Raw genomic sequence first — 14,850 nt, 5'->3', positions numbered from 1 at the left:
ACCTCTTCCTTGCTTCTCTGAATTCCTTGAGTTCCTTGTTAACTTCCCTGGTCTGGGGCAGATGCTGCTTTTGTGTGGGAACCAGATTCTGTGGACTGTTCATGACCAAGCCAGTCTCCAAACATGGGATAAGCCAACAGTTTCTAATGGGGCCATTTTGTTTGTTTGTTTGTTATTTTTTTATTTTTATTAAAGTATTTTATTGAATTACAAAGTTGTGTTAGTTTTTGGTATACAGTAAAGTGATTCATATATATATGAATATGAATATATATTCATATATATATGATATATACATATATATCATATCCTTTTCTATTATGGTTTATTACAGGATATTGAATATAGTTTCCTGTGCTATACAGAAGGACCATGTTGTTTATCCACTTTATATATAGTAGTTTGTATCTGCTAATCCCAGAGTCCTAATTTATCCCTCCCCCATCTTTCCCCTTTGGTAACTATAATTTTGTTTTCTATGTCTGTGAGTCTGTTTCTGTTTTGTAAATAAGTTCACTTGTATCATTTTTTTAGGTTCCACATATAAGTGATATATTTGTCTTACTCTGACTTACGTCACTTAGTATGATAATCTCTACGTCCATCCATATTGCTGCAAATGGCATTATTTCATTCTCTTTTATGGCCGAGTAGTATTCCATTGTATATATGTACCACATCTTCTTTATCCATCCATCAGTGGACATTTACGTTGCTTCCATGTCTTGGCAATTGTAAATAGTGCTGCGATGAACGTATCTAGGTATATACCCAGGAGTGGGATTGCTAGATCACATGGTAGCTCTATTTTTAGCTTTTTAAGGAAACTCCATACTGTTCTCCATAGTGCCTGTACCCATTTACATTCCCACCTACAGTGTAGGAGGCTTCCCTTTTCTCCACACCCTCTCCAGCATTTGTTATTTGTAGACTTTTTGATGATGGTCATTCTGACTAGTGTGAAATGATGCCTCATTGTAGTTTTGATTTGCATTTCTCTAATAAGTAGTGATGTTGAGCATCTTCTCATGTGCCTATTGGCCATCTGGATGTCTTCTTTGGAGAAATGTCTATTTAGGTCTTCTGCCCTTTTTTTGATTGGGTTGTTTGTTTTTTTGTTGTTTGAGCTGTATGAATTGTTTGTGTATTTTGGAAATTAATCCCTAGTTGGTTGCATCACTTGCAAATATTTTCTCCCATTCTGTAGGTTGTGTTTTTGTTTTGTTTATGGTTTCCTTTGCTGTGCAAAAGCTTATTAGTTTGATTAAGTCCCATTTGTTTATTTTTGCTTTTATTTCTATTGCTTTGGGAGACTGACCTAAGAAAACATTGCTACAATTTATGTCAGAGAGCATTTCATGGGGCCACGTTGGAAATTTTCATTTTCAGTTGTCACAGTGGCTGAGGTGAGAGGTTTCCCACAAAGAGTGAGGCAGAGTCATACATGAAGAGTGGTTCCATGTCCCACATGACTCTGAAATGTCACATGGATGATACATACCCTGTATAATTATCTCATTCTAGAAACTAATTCTCTTTGACATCAAATTTGTTGAATGGTTGTAGTATGAAACTGAGTTTTCTGAGACTACAACTGCTGAGTAATGACTGTGCTTTGTTTGGTTGGGATCTTACGCAGTGTTTTTCATCATTTGAGAAAATCACATCGCACAGCAGGCAAGTCACTTGAAGCATTTGTGTTGCCCCTACTGCCCCTTGTGTTCGTAGCTGTTAACGTTCACTGCGCTTTCACATATAGGTGCAAGCGTCTAACTACATCATCATGTTTCCTGATGTGCTAGTGCCTGACCACTTATAGTCAAAATATGCATTTTTATATCATAAATCACTTTTCTGAGAGTTCTGTTTTATATTATATTCAGAGCATTATATTGATTTTTTAACTGTATAGGCATGTTGTATTATTTATGAATTTCATTTTAGGATAACAAAGGGGTCTTTAAAAATATTCCTTACCATTGGGGGCATTGCATCACCTGAGGGTGCTGAGGACCATTGGCCCTGCCAGCAGATGCTCCTCTGCTGGGTGTGAGGGTGTGGGTGTGCTCAGGGCGGTGATTCCAGGGCACTGAGCTGACTCAAGCCGCCCTACACCGGGTGCCTTCTGGGGAGCACCTACTGGTTGCCTGATGTGTGAGGCAAGTCCTGGATCACAGTGTGGAAAGAGAAGGCGAGCACTGTCCCCTGGGAGACAAGACTGAAAACTGGGTTCAGGGCAAGAGGAGTGCAGGGGGTGGGGGGAAACCCGCCCATGTTCTGTGAGATCAGAGGTTTGGAGAAAGGGTGGCGATGGAGGTACCATCACGAGACCCAAACTGGGAGCTGGAAAATTACAGCTTTGGGCGATTACGGATCTCACTGCTATGAATGTTCTAGTACGTGTGTTGGGTGACCATGTACTCATTTTTCCATCGGTAAACACCTAGGAGTGAGTTGCTGAGCTATCGTATGTGCCTATATTCAGCTTTAGTAGACAATGCCGAGAGTTTTCCAAAGAGGTTGAAGCAATTTTCACTCCCAATGGATGAGCATTCTGGTTGCTCCACGTCCTTCCCAACATTTGTTTTTTCTGTCCTTTTCAGTTTAGGCCCTCTGGTGGGTGTGTAGTGGTGTCAACCCAGTGTGCGGCGGCAGCAGGATGGACAAGTGGGTTGTGACCGAGTCCTGAATAGGAACCCTATTCAGCAGCATAACAATGACCAGCAATGACCAGGAAGCCCCTCACAGACACTATGTAGAGCAAAAGAAGGACACAAGAATTCACGTTCATATAAAGTTCAAATGCAGGCACAAGGACTCCCCAGGGCTAGCAGCCAGGGTGGTGGACAGGGAACAGTGCAGAGACTGGACAGGAGCTGAAAGGGCTTCTAGAGGCCAGGGAGTTCTGTGTCTCCACCCAGGTGCTGGCTTCTAGGGTGTGTCCACTTTGCAGGAATCCAGTGGGCTGTACACTTAGGATCTGTGTCCTTTCTGCCAGGTATATGTCAACACTGAACATTTACTAACATTGAACACGGGCATGTGAGAAGGAAGCTGTAAGTATCCAGGGCCCTCTCTTCATCTCCTCACACCTGTGTCTGGAGACATTAAACCTTAGCTCTCCAGTGAGCATGGGTGACCTCGAATGTCTGTGTAGAGTCTGGAGTCAAATCTATGTTTAAAATCCTGGCTCTGGGTCTGATCAGCGCTGCCCCCAGCCCTGCTGCCTCCCCCATCAGAACAGTTCCTTCTGGGCACCGCATCAAGGGTATTGACAGACACTGCCTTCTCCCCAACTGTTGGGGGCACCTTATGAGTAAGTTTGAACTTGGCATTCCTTGTCCCATCTACAGAGTGACCAGTCAGTGTCTGGAGAAGGAGCCCTGGACCTCCTGCTGGTCACAGTGGCCGCACCATCTGTTCATTTATCCAGTGAAGGCAGGGGAGGGCTAGGTCAGGTACAGGCAGGAGGTGCGCTCACACCCAACAGCCTGGAAACGAGACTCGGATGTCTGGAATGAGACTCGGAAATGAGACGTAGTCTTCCTGGGCGTGGTGGACACCCAGAGTCCCTAGCACTGACCCCACGCTAATGAGCATTGTTTTCTCTGAACAGCCCTTCCCGGCCTGGATCAGAAGAAGCGTGGCGGCCACAGAGCATGCTGCCTGCTGACCCCCCCACCACCCCCTCTGTTTCCACCACCATTCTTCAGAGGGGGCCGAAGTCTGGTGAGTAGCTTTGGGCTCGTGACAGAGCAGAAATGCAGGTCCCAGGGCCACCACACAGCTCACCTTCTCCCCCACTTCTCAGTGGGAGTCTGTCCGGAGGGATCTAGCTCTCTGCCCTCACGTGGCAGGTGGAAACCAGATTGGACATTTAGCTCTTTCTGGTACATGTCTGTTCTCCCACCGCCTTAAACAAGTGACGGAGGGAAATGCCTCTCAGCAGGGAATTGGACTTGGCAAAGTGTCCCGTCCTCTCAAAAACATTGAGGTGAATTTATAACTTTCTGGGCCCCTATCAGTGACTCGGACATGGAATTTTCCCTTCTGTCTTTCTTCTCCCCAAGTGCTTGTGAAATTCCATTCCACAGCCCGAATCCACACCCATATCCATGAGGTGGCACAAGAAACAGTCCTGTGAGAGGGAACGGAAGCGGGGAGAGAGGAAAGGGTGAGGAAAGAGCAGGATTGGAGAAAGTGACCTAGAAGACAACTGGCCAGGGCGTTTCAGGGATTTGAGATGCTCAGATCTTTCCAGAACCTCTTAGACCTATACCCTCCAGTACAGTAACCACTGGCCCTATGTGACCAGCTCCAGTTGAGATGTGCTGAGTATAAAATACACACTGGATGCATTTTATAAGAATGTAAAATATCTCAGTAATTTTTTTACATTGAAATAATAATACTTGGCATATATTGGGTAAGATAAAATACTTATTAAAATTAATTTCACTTGTTTCCTTTTACCTTTTTTATGTGGCTACCAGGAAATTTTGAACTATATAGGTGTCTCGCATTGGTGGCTCACATTTTATTTCTCTTGGACGGTGCTGTCCTGGACATTGGATAAAAGGCCCCTGAGTGAGCTTCCTCACTCCATCCGAGAGGTCATTATCTCTCTGTAATCCATTCAAACCAGGTTCGTCTCAGAGCAGATGAGAGAGTGGAAACTGGGCCAGAGGTTGCCTTCTTGAGACGCCCCCTGGGGTGTCAGGGAAACTCCAGCCTCAGGGGCTGGGCTATAGAACAGGTCTATGTCCAGGAAGTGACCATTCTTCTGTCCCCCAAGTCTGACCTGTAACCTGTGTCGCTTTGCCTTGAAGCTTCTCTCCCCAGACGTGAAGAATCTCGTCCTGGAACCGGAGACCACACGGCCCCCGTGCGTGCAAGGGTCGCTCAGTTCCCCCGGGCCCCCGGGGCCCCAGGTCGGTGCACCCCCCCAGGCCCTACCCCGCTGTCTTCCGTTCAGGGCAGGGATGCCCTCTGGGCAGAGCTGCCCCTTTTCAGGTGACATGGGGTTGTCTTCCTGCCCTGGAGGAACAAGGACAGAACACTGGTTCATCTCTGAGGGATTCTGCCTCCCAGTCTTTTCGTCCTCCTCCACACAATGGGGAAAATAACTCCCCTTTTGCAGTACTGGATTTGAGGGGTGACCAAGTGAGCTGCTTGGTTGCTTGGGCACCCCCCAAACTGGTGATAATGGGTGTGGTTATTATTATACTTATCATCAGACAAACGCTTGATGACAATGTGACCCCACCAGTGGACCCAGAGGTACCTGCGTTCAGGCCAGAAAAAAGGAGGTAACAGGGAACTTGTTACCCTGAGCTCAGTTTGGCCCCCAGATACGGGCACCAGGTAGCTCACCTCTCCCCACCAAAGCTCAAGTAAGGGTCAGGAGCAGGCAAAATGCTAGAGAAAGGATTTTCTAGGCAGACAAAGAGTACCCTCCAGAGACCCTGTCTCACGGACTCCTGGCCCCTCTGGCCGGCCTGGGAGAGGGCGTCCATCGAGGAGGAGCATCCCTCAGCCTTGGGTCTGGGCCTGCCATGGGGATGGGAAAGAGGAATTATGTCACCCTTCCAGGGGAACCCCTCCTGTGGCTTTCCATCACGGGAAGAAGACTAAGACAAACTCCTCCCCTGGGAGCAAAGCCCCACCCGCGGGGACCCGTTATCTCCTGCGTCAGCTCAAACGACCACCACTGCCCACTCAATGTAGCCACAGTGCACCTCTTGGGTCCTCAAGCGCCGAAGCTTGCTCCAGCCTTAGGGCCTTGAGGCTTGTGGCTCCGGCTGTTTGGCACGCTCTGCCTTCTGACTTTCACCATGGCCAGCTCCTTTGTTCCTCAGCACTCAGTGTGCCTGCCACCTCCTCAGACACGTCTGCTTGACCACTCCGCCTGCGGTACCCTCCCCATCACTCTCCACCCAATGACCTGTTTTCTTTCTCTGCATAGTTCTCTCACGTTGTTATGGTTTTCTTATTTTTTGTTCCTAGGCTCTTTGGTCTCCCCTCCATAAAATGTCAGTTCTATGACTGGGGTTGGCAAACTATGGCCAGGGGTCCAATCTGGGTTTTTTTTTGTAGTTAAATATTATCATCTCTGGCTGCTTTTGCACTAACGGGTAGAGTTGAGTAGTTGTGACAGAATTGCTATATCAGAGCCAAAGCCTAAGCTATTTCCTATCTGGCTTCTTACAGAACCAGTAAACTGACCCCTGGTCTTGCGAGCAGGGACATTGTCCACCTTGATCATGCTGTGTGCCCAGCCCACGCGAGTGCCTGGGGTGTAGAGCTTTCCCATCAATATTTTTGAATGCAATGCACATCTGGGGGGGCCCCCCTGATGTGGCGGGAGTGCTGTGAACCACCAGGTGACCAAGCCGCATGGGTATGCCTGCTCATCAGCCCTGCTAAGCCCTCTGATTCCACCTGCAATGCAGGTGGACCAGAGCTGCCACAGAGGGGCTGGGGAGTCCGCATAAAGGCATGGTGGGCACCCGAGGGTCAGCTCTGGGGGGATTTCTATCTTCCCAGCCTTGAAGTCCATACTGACAGCATGTGATAGCACATGAGAAACGATGCTGAAAGCTCAGCCTCCCTGCACTGGTGCCGAATCAAATCTCAGAGACAGAGTTTTGGGTGAAGTAGAAGAGGACAGCTTTATTACTTTACCAGGCAAAGGGGGCCACAGTGGGCTAATGCCCTCACAACTGTGTGTCCCAACCCCAGAGAATTGGATGAAGAGTTTTATGACAGTGGTTCAAGGGTGGGGTCTCTGACAAGATTAGGGTGTGAGCAGGACCTGCCCTCCTTTAACCTCATCTCCTCATCTTGATGAGCTTCTCTGGTCCCTTTAATCTTGCCTCATCTCAGGTGGTCTCTTGGCTGCTCCTCCTTTGTTCGAATCCACCCTTTGGAACTCAGGGAAGGTCATAGAGGCTGGAGTCTTGCCTACAAGAAACAAGGGACAGTAAGGCCAGACACTATAAAGCTCTTAGAGGAAAACATAGGCAGAACACACTATGACATAAATCACAGCAAGATCCTTTTTGACCCACCTCCTAGAGAAATGGAAATAATAACAAAAATAAACAAATGGGACCTAATGAAACTTACAAGCTTTTGCAAAACAAAGGAAACCATAAACAAGATGAAAAGACAACCCTCAGAATGGGAGAAAATATTTGTAAATGAAGCAACTGACAAAGGATTAATCTCCAAAATTTACAAGCAGCTCATACAGCTCAATATCAAAGAAACAAAAAAACCCAGTCCAAAAATGGGCAGAAGATCTAAATAGATATTTCTCCAAAGAAGATATACAGATTGCCAACAAACACATGAAAGGATGCTCAACATCACTAATCATTAGAGAAATGCAAATCAAAACTGCAATGAGGTATCACCTCACACTGGTCAGAATGGTCATCATCAAAAAATCTACAAACAATAAATGCTGGAGAAGGTGTGGAGAAATGGGAACCCTCTTGCACTGTTGGTGGAAATGTAAATTGGTACAGCCACTATGGAGAACAGTATGGAGGTTCCTTAAAAATCTAAAAACAGAACTACCATACGACACAACAATCCCACTACTGGGCATATACCCTGAGAAAACCATAATTTAAAAAGAGTCATGGGGCTTCCCTGGTGGCGCAGTGGTTGAGAGTCCGCCTGCCATCGCAGGGGACGCGGGTTCGTGTCCCGGTCCAGGAAGATCCCACATGCCGCGGGGCGGCTGGGCCCATGAGCCGTGGCCGCTGAGCCTGCGCGTCCGGAGCCTGTGCTCCGCAACGGGAGGGAGAGGCCATGGCAGTGAGAGGCCCGCGTACCGCAAAAAAAAAAAAAAAAAGAGTCATGTACCAAAATGTTCATTGCAGCTCTATTTACAGTAGCCAGGACATGGAAGCAACCTAAGTGCCCATCGACAGATGACTAGATAAAGAAGATGTGGCACACATATACAATAGAATATTAGCCATAAAATGAAACGAAATTGAGTTATTTGTGGTGAGGTGGATGGACCTACAGTCTGTCGTACAGAGTGAAGTAAGTCAGAAGGAGAAAAACAAATACCGTATGCTAACACATATATATGGAATCTAAAAAAAAAAAAAAATGGTTCTGAAGAACCTAGGGGCAGGACAGGAATAAAGACACAGATGTAGAGAATGGACTTGAGGACACGGGGAGGGGGAAGGGTAAGCTGGGACGAAGTGAGAGAGTGGCATGGACATATATACACTACCAAACGTAAAATAGATAGCTAGTGGGAAGCAGCCGCATAACACAGGGAGATCACCTCTGTGCTTTGTGACCACCTAGAGGGGTGGGATAGGGAGGGAAGGAGGGAGATGCAAGAGGGAAGAGATATGGGGATATAAGTAAAGGTATAGCTGATTCACTTTGTTGTAAAGCAGAAACTAACACCATTGTAAAGCAATTATACTCCAATGAAGATGTTAAAAAAAAAAGAAACTGGGGACAAAAAAAGGCCTCCGTGCCTGGGACCGTCACAGGCCCCGCTCGGTTTCAGAGCCCACAGAGAACCCATGGGAAGGGGTCCCTGCTGCCCCCAGACTGCGGTCTCCAGCCCCATGTGCATGCCTCCAACCTCGTGCAATCCCACGTGTGTCACTCCGAGGCTGTGCTGCCGACTCTGGGACACAGTGTGAGGACCAGTCAACACTGGCATCACCTGGGAACTTGCTGGAAACGCAGAATCTCATCCTCCCCTCCTCCATCCCACACCCTTCAATCAGAATCTGCATTTTAACAAGACTCTCCAGAGGGAATCACGTCCACATCGAAGTTTGGGAAGCCCTGAGCTAGGGAGAGCACAACGGCCTGATAAATAGTTCTAATTCATTTCAAGAAAATGGAAAAAAGTGAGGCTTGGAAGAGAACAAAGAATGGAACTGAAACTCTCCCTCCTCCCCTCCCTAAAACAGAAGGAGAATAAACCAAAGATAGTGGTTCCCAAACTTTTCTGCACATTAGAATCCCCTGGGATGCCTCTGTCCCTCGCGAATTTTAAAAGATCCCCAGGGGTTTCTAATGTGCAGAGAGGCTTAGGAACCCCTGGATGAGGAGTTGTTGGTCATTTGGACAAGCCTCATAGAAATCCTGTTTCAGACAGGCTTTGCGTGAGGCTTGCTCACCTGCAGATCTTGGGGATGAAGTGGTGGCCTGGGGGTTTGGGTGGATTCCTCTCTGCTCTCCTGGGGAGCTTGGAAGACAGTTGGCCAACTGAGCATTTCATAGGCGCGTACAGTGAAGGCAGCCATGTCCTGCCGTAGGGAGTGTCAAGCTTTAGTGCGACGGGCCCTGGAGTCCCTGAGCTGGACTCAGCCCCGCTCCCATGGCCGGGCCGTGGGACAAAAACGCACTCTTCACATCTTAAAACAGAAGACTTTTGCTGTACCTGGTACCCATAGATCCACCATGGGAATTTCTGTGTCAGCTGCTTCTGCGAGCAAAGCCTAACTTCTGTCTTGTCTGGGCCCCAGGGAAACTTGGTAAGAGCAGCCCCAAAGACGTGAGAGGTGGTGCAGCATCTCGTTGTCAGCAAATAGCATATCTTCACGTCTCTTTAGCTGCTCTCACCAAGCACTCAGGATGTTTCGGGCAACCCAAGAATTCCAGGGAGAAAATGAAAATCACAGAGAGTAGGTGTGTGAACATTAATTACAATAATGGTGCTGCTGGAGAAAGCAAGAAGAGGGGGCCTAGGGAGGAGGAGCCTGGGCTGGAGAGTATGGAGTGTCCTTCCTGCCATTCCTGGAGCCCTGAATCTGCAGAGAGAACGAGGCTGCTGAGGAGCTAGGGCCCCAAGATCCCCTCCTGGCCTTGGCTCCCTCCCACCGGCCTGCTTTGGGCTCATGCATGCTTTCTTCACTTCTTATCTTGATCGTGTAGGGCCCGCCTGGGCTTCCCGGCAAGACAGGACCAAAGGGAGAAAAGGTACGAACCACCTGTATCTTCACCCCACCTCTCCTTGGTAGTTCCAGCCTGTTTTCTGGGGGCGCCACTGAGGGTTTTCAAGTTCAGATTTCAAAGCACGTGCTAATCCTGCCTTAGTGCGTGAGGATGGGCTCTGGGGTGACTGGGCTGCTGAAGGTATGGGACCCCACCGGTGCATCTGGGGGGGCCCCCTGATGTGGCGCGAGTGCTATGAACCACCAGGTGACCAAGCCGCATGGGTATGCCTGCTCATCAGCCCTGCTAAGCCCTCTGATTCCAGAACTTTTCCTCCAAAGCAGCCTCTGCTTACCTGTCTTCTCCATCCACAGGGGGAGCTTGGCCGACCGGGAAGGAAGGTATGGTCCATGCTGTTCTGTCAGCATTACGCGGGCAGCTGTGCTCGGTGTGCGTGAGTGTGTGCACTCCTAGGGGTGGGGACCAGCCGCGCACCTCAGCGGCCCTGATACCCAGATGGCTGATGACAGCACTGCCATCCTGATGAGGACAGTATTGACCTCCTCTTTCTGCCCACTTTTCAGTCAGGAGCTGCAGCCTGCTACTGGTGGCATTCGGACTTCTGCCAGAGGCTGCCAAGCCTGGCCAGATTTTCCCCAGCCTCACACCACCTCATCCTGCCATCCATCAGAGAAACCCTCCAAGGCCTCAGCCAGCGGCACCAAATGAGTCTCACTGTCAATTTGATTAAAGTGGAATAAAGTGTCAGACAGAAACAAATGGCTTTGCTTTAAGGCCCAGCTGAAATAAATGGGAGTTACTTCAGGTCACAGGGACTCAGTAAACCAAACACATGTTATTAAGGTTCTCATTAGTGTCAGGAAGGAGTAAACCCCCTGCCGCTTGCTGTAGTCAATGGATGCTGGCACTGAAATTGTAGATCTTGGTGATATAGAAGTTCAAAAGTTTGGCCAAAAAAGATGCCTCTGGTTCTAAATATAAATTACTATTTTCCCAGTTAAAGGTTTTATTCAAATACTTTCACTATCAATAAGAGCCTCAAACAGAACTTTGTAAGGCAAAGTTCCAACCCTTTAAGGCACAGCTGACCACTCCAGTCAAGGCCCAGTGGTCAACTGAAGTGCTGGGCTGGGAGGATTCTGCCATCATCTCCATGCTCAGGACTAACAAGGACCATGATTTATTAGTGATGTCTGCCGTGGATGAGGAAGGCAGGAGTAGGAACTGTGATGTCTGGGTAGGAGCTGAGCCTTCCACATCTCCAGCTTGGCTAACTGAAACTAGCCAGTGGGTGCAGAGGTCCACATAGACCCCAAGTCACTGCTCCCATGCTCTCTTGCAGGGCTTACTCTTCCATAGCTCCTTGGCTTATGTTGGGTTCCCTAGACACAGAGAGAGAGATGGTCCATGCCATGTGCAAGTGAATTAATGATTAAGGGAGCTCTCTCCAGAGGAGCCTGAGGGGAGGGGAGACCCAGATGGGGCAGAGAAAGAAACCCAGCATGGGGTGGTATCAGATGACATTCAACTTCAGTCTGAATCCTAGGGGAGCCCTGGAGTGTGAACAGCACCAGAGAATTTGTCCTGCCTTACCTTGATGTAAGGGGGCTGGGCTGTTGGCTGCAGGAAGGGGAGGTACATCAATTGCTGGGCAGCTCCAATTGCCCCCAGCAAACCCACACTTGCAGGTTGTAAGAAGGAATGTGTTGGTACAGCAAGGAAGGTAGCGCCTGGGAAATGGGCATGCTGAGCAGGGTGGAAAGACCTTGAGGGAGTACCCCCAGCATCTGCTGCTGCTCTCCAAACAGAATCCTCTCCCCTCCTACATTGCCTCCTTGGGGAGAACCTATGGGAATGCAGGGGACATTTGGGTGGATGGGTAGAAATGATAACAATCGAAGAACCAAGAAGTTTAGAATCCCTTCCCTACCACCTTCCATTTCTCGAACAACACAATCTTGTGTGTTGACATAATGTGACACCAAGGGCTTTAACTCATACCCGAGTGGCCCAACTTTCTAGGCCATCAGTCTTTGGAGGGTGGGGATGAGGGTCCTGGGGCAATGCTTGGAGGCCCCATACACCCCTCTAGGCCACAGAGACAAATCTGTGTTTTTAGAGGGAGGGAAACCAACCCAGTTGTCCTGACTTTTGTTCTCTGTCTTTGAAGGGCAGACCCGGCCCCCCAGGTGTTCCTGGCATGCCTGGGCCTGTTGGCTGGCCCGGCCCTGAAGGCCCCAGGGTAAGTGTGGCAGCTCTCAGGGCTCCAGTGGCATCGGAACTGGAGGGGAGAAGATGGCGGCTCCCTAGGCCCCTGGCACATAGTCGGTGAAACTCACTTCCCCCAGATGGGGAGGAAGGAGAGAACCTGAGGACTGCCCGGAGGTCCCTAAACACTTCCTCCTTTACTTGGACTGCAAGACCTTGGTCAGTCCTGCAGCTCAGCTTCTGTGGGAGGAGAAACGAGGGGCTGCCGCCTCTTTCCCAGGGGCCCTGTCCTCCTTTGTCCTGAGAGTTAGTGTGCAATTCTTTGGTTCCCTGAGATGATGCAAGAGGGGCTTGTGTCTGGAAAGCTGTTGACCTGTCATGCTAATTGGGCAGGGTGTGGAGGGTGAGGGCAAGGGAGTTGGGGGATGGAACAAAGGAAATCCTGTATTCACAGAGGGATTGCCAAATGCTGGTGAAATCCCCGTCCTCAGACAGCTTAGGAAAAGCTAATACATCCACACCCATGTCTTTTTACACACTTTGGTCATAGACTATTGGGTGTAGAGGCCACCACTCAGGACTTTGACCTGCAGAAGTCAGGGGTGAGCAGGTGAATGTCACTGTCTGCTCTGACTCACTTATTGGCTGTATTTATTGTGAGAATTGAAAATTGTTCCCAGTCCTCTTAGGAAAAGTCCCAAGGATATTTCTTAAAAAATCCACTGTATAGGGGCTTCCGTGGTGGCGCAGTCGTTGAGAGTCCGCCTGCCGATGCAGGGGACACGGGTTCGTGCCCCGGTCTGGGAAGATCCCACATGCCGCGGAGCGGCTGGGCCCGTGAGCCATGGCCGCTGGGCCTGCACGCCCCAAGCCTGTGCTCCACAACGGGAGAGGCCACAACAGTGAGAGGCCCACGTACCGCAAAAAAAAAAAAAAAAATCCACTGTATAGAGCTGAGCCATCCAATATGGCAGCCACTAGCCACATGTGGCTACTGAAACCTTGAAACATGCCTAGTGCCACTGAGGAACTGAATATTTAATTTTAATTGATTTAAGTTTGAATTTCAAAACCTGTACTCAATTCAGCTAGTTGAAAATATTTAAGTATTTTGGAATAAATTGAGTATGTGAATCTGCTTTTTTAACTAAAAATTTTATGAACTCTAAATACAGATCAAGTATTTTAGATGAAAGTTTAGCACCTGAATTGAGATGTGATTTAAATGTAAAATATACAACAGATTTCAAATATTTATTATGAAAAATGGAATGTAAACGTCTCATGAATAATTTTTACATTGATGGCATGTTTAAAATGCTAATTAGATTAAAGTAATTAGAGTAAATAAAATATGTTGTTAAAGTTAATTCCATCTGTTTAGTTTTACTTTTAATGTGACTTCTAAAAAAAGTTTAATATTAAGCACGTGGTTCACCTTATATTTCTACTGTTTAGTGCTGGTTAAAGTCTTTTAGCACAAAGGGCACTGAAAGTTCCAACTGTAAACCACTCTGAGGGGTAACAGATCCCACCCATGAATCCTAGTCCCCTGCCTCCGTAGTATACACCCAGCGGCTGATGTTCACTCTGCTTGACTGCAAACGTAGGGTAAGAGTATATGGAAACATCAGAAAGGGCCTCACTATGCAAAGAGTAGAGCAGATGTAGTTTTTTGGGGGTGCGGATACCTTGTCCTTTGAGGCCCCAGTGCCTGCATGCTCCCTCCTCCTCCCTTTCCCAGCCTTCTCTGGGAGAAGATCAAACATCAGTCAATTTACAACATGTTAGTGAGCATTTAGTTTGAAGATCTACTCTACCTTGGACAGTTTCATTCTATGTTTCATGTCAAATACCAGAATGAAGTGTGGAGTCTGTACTCTTGGGCCCCTGGGAGCCAGCAAGGGAGGATTTGGGGTCCTCAGATTCACAGGCCAGCCCCAGTGTCCCCACTTCCATCCTGATCTTGCCCACGCCTCTCCCAGTTCAGTTTCTCTAGGAAATGTCACTGTAGGTCTTTTTTCCCCCTTCTTCTGATTCCCACAGGGTGAAAAAGGTGACCTGGGGATGATGGGCTTGCCAGGGTCAAGAGGACCAATGGGCTCCAAGGTCAGTGTGTTGGTTCAGATACATTTTTCCAGGTCTTCTTACTAAGGTTCTGGAGCAGCTGATGTCTATAAAGTGGGGACTGGGTGGCTGCCGTCCTGGGCTGGGGATTGTCACAGATATTGGAGAGCCCCTTGCCAGAGTGTGCTTATCTTTACCAGCCCTTTGGGGGACATCGTGTCCTGGGACACAGGGGCAGAGGATGCCATTCCTGCTGTTACCTTGGGCAGCGAGGGTCAAGCCTCTGGACAGCAAAGCAGAAGGAAACCTTTGTTCGGGCCTTTGGGAGAGTAAGAAAAGCAGTGTTCTTTTTAGGCCTGGTTTAAACACAACCCTCAGGGACATCTTTGTATTTACTGCTGCAACTCCCCCACCCCCAAAAAAAACTTGCAGCTCAATGTGGAGACACATCTCGCCACCACATACAGGGATGGCTTCCACTCTTGCACCAAACCCAAAGGTCCTACAGGGCTGATTGTCAATTCACCTTCTGCTTTCTTTTAGGGCTACCCTGGATCCAGAGGGGAAAAGGTTGGTGCTTGTCTCTGATGGCTCCCCAGAGCCTGGTCTGGGCTGTTGGGTCTG

General features: G+C 48.4%; 1 protein-coding gene across 3 annotated transcripts in view; it reads left to right on the top strand.

Annotated features, from left to right (window-relative positions):
• COLQ (collagen like tail subunit of asymmetric acetylcholinesterase) overlaps positions 1-14,850 on the top strand; it is a 68,267-nt gene that overhangs the window by 31,778 nt on the left and 21,639 nt on the right. For 2 of the 3 annotated variants that reach the window (XM_059065513.2, XM_059065514.2), the window contains exons 2-8: positions 3,617-3,729; positions 4,830-4,931; positions 9,931-9,975; positions 10,305-10,331; positions 12,122-12,193; positions 14,206-14,268; positions 14,770-14,796. In XM_059065513.2, coding sequence (XP_058921496.1) covers positions 3,617-3,729; positions 4,830-4,931; positions 9,931-9,975; positions 10,305-10,331; positions 12,122-12,193; positions 14,206-14,268; positions 14,770-14,796 — 449 coding nt within the window. The remainder of the gene's footprint in view (positions 1-3,616; positions 3,730-4,829; positions 4,932-9,930; positions 9,976-10,304; positions 10,332-12,121; positions 12,194-14,205; positions 14,269-14,769; positions 14,797-14,850) is intronic. The other variant, XM_059065515.2, reaches the window with a different exon arrangement.

The sequence above is a fragment of the Kogia breviceps genome, chromosome 5 (assembly GCF_026419965.1).
Source record: "Kogia breviceps isolate mKogBre1 chromosome 5, mKogBre1 haplotype 1, whole genome shotgun sequence".
In the NCBI taxonomy this organism is placed as follows: Eukaryota; Metazoa; Chordata; class Mammalia; order Artiodactyla; family Physeteridae; genus Kogia; species Kogia breviceps.
The sequence above is the reverse complement of the archived record's forward strand: the minus strand, read 5'-3'. Positions and strand labels throughout refer to the sequence as shown.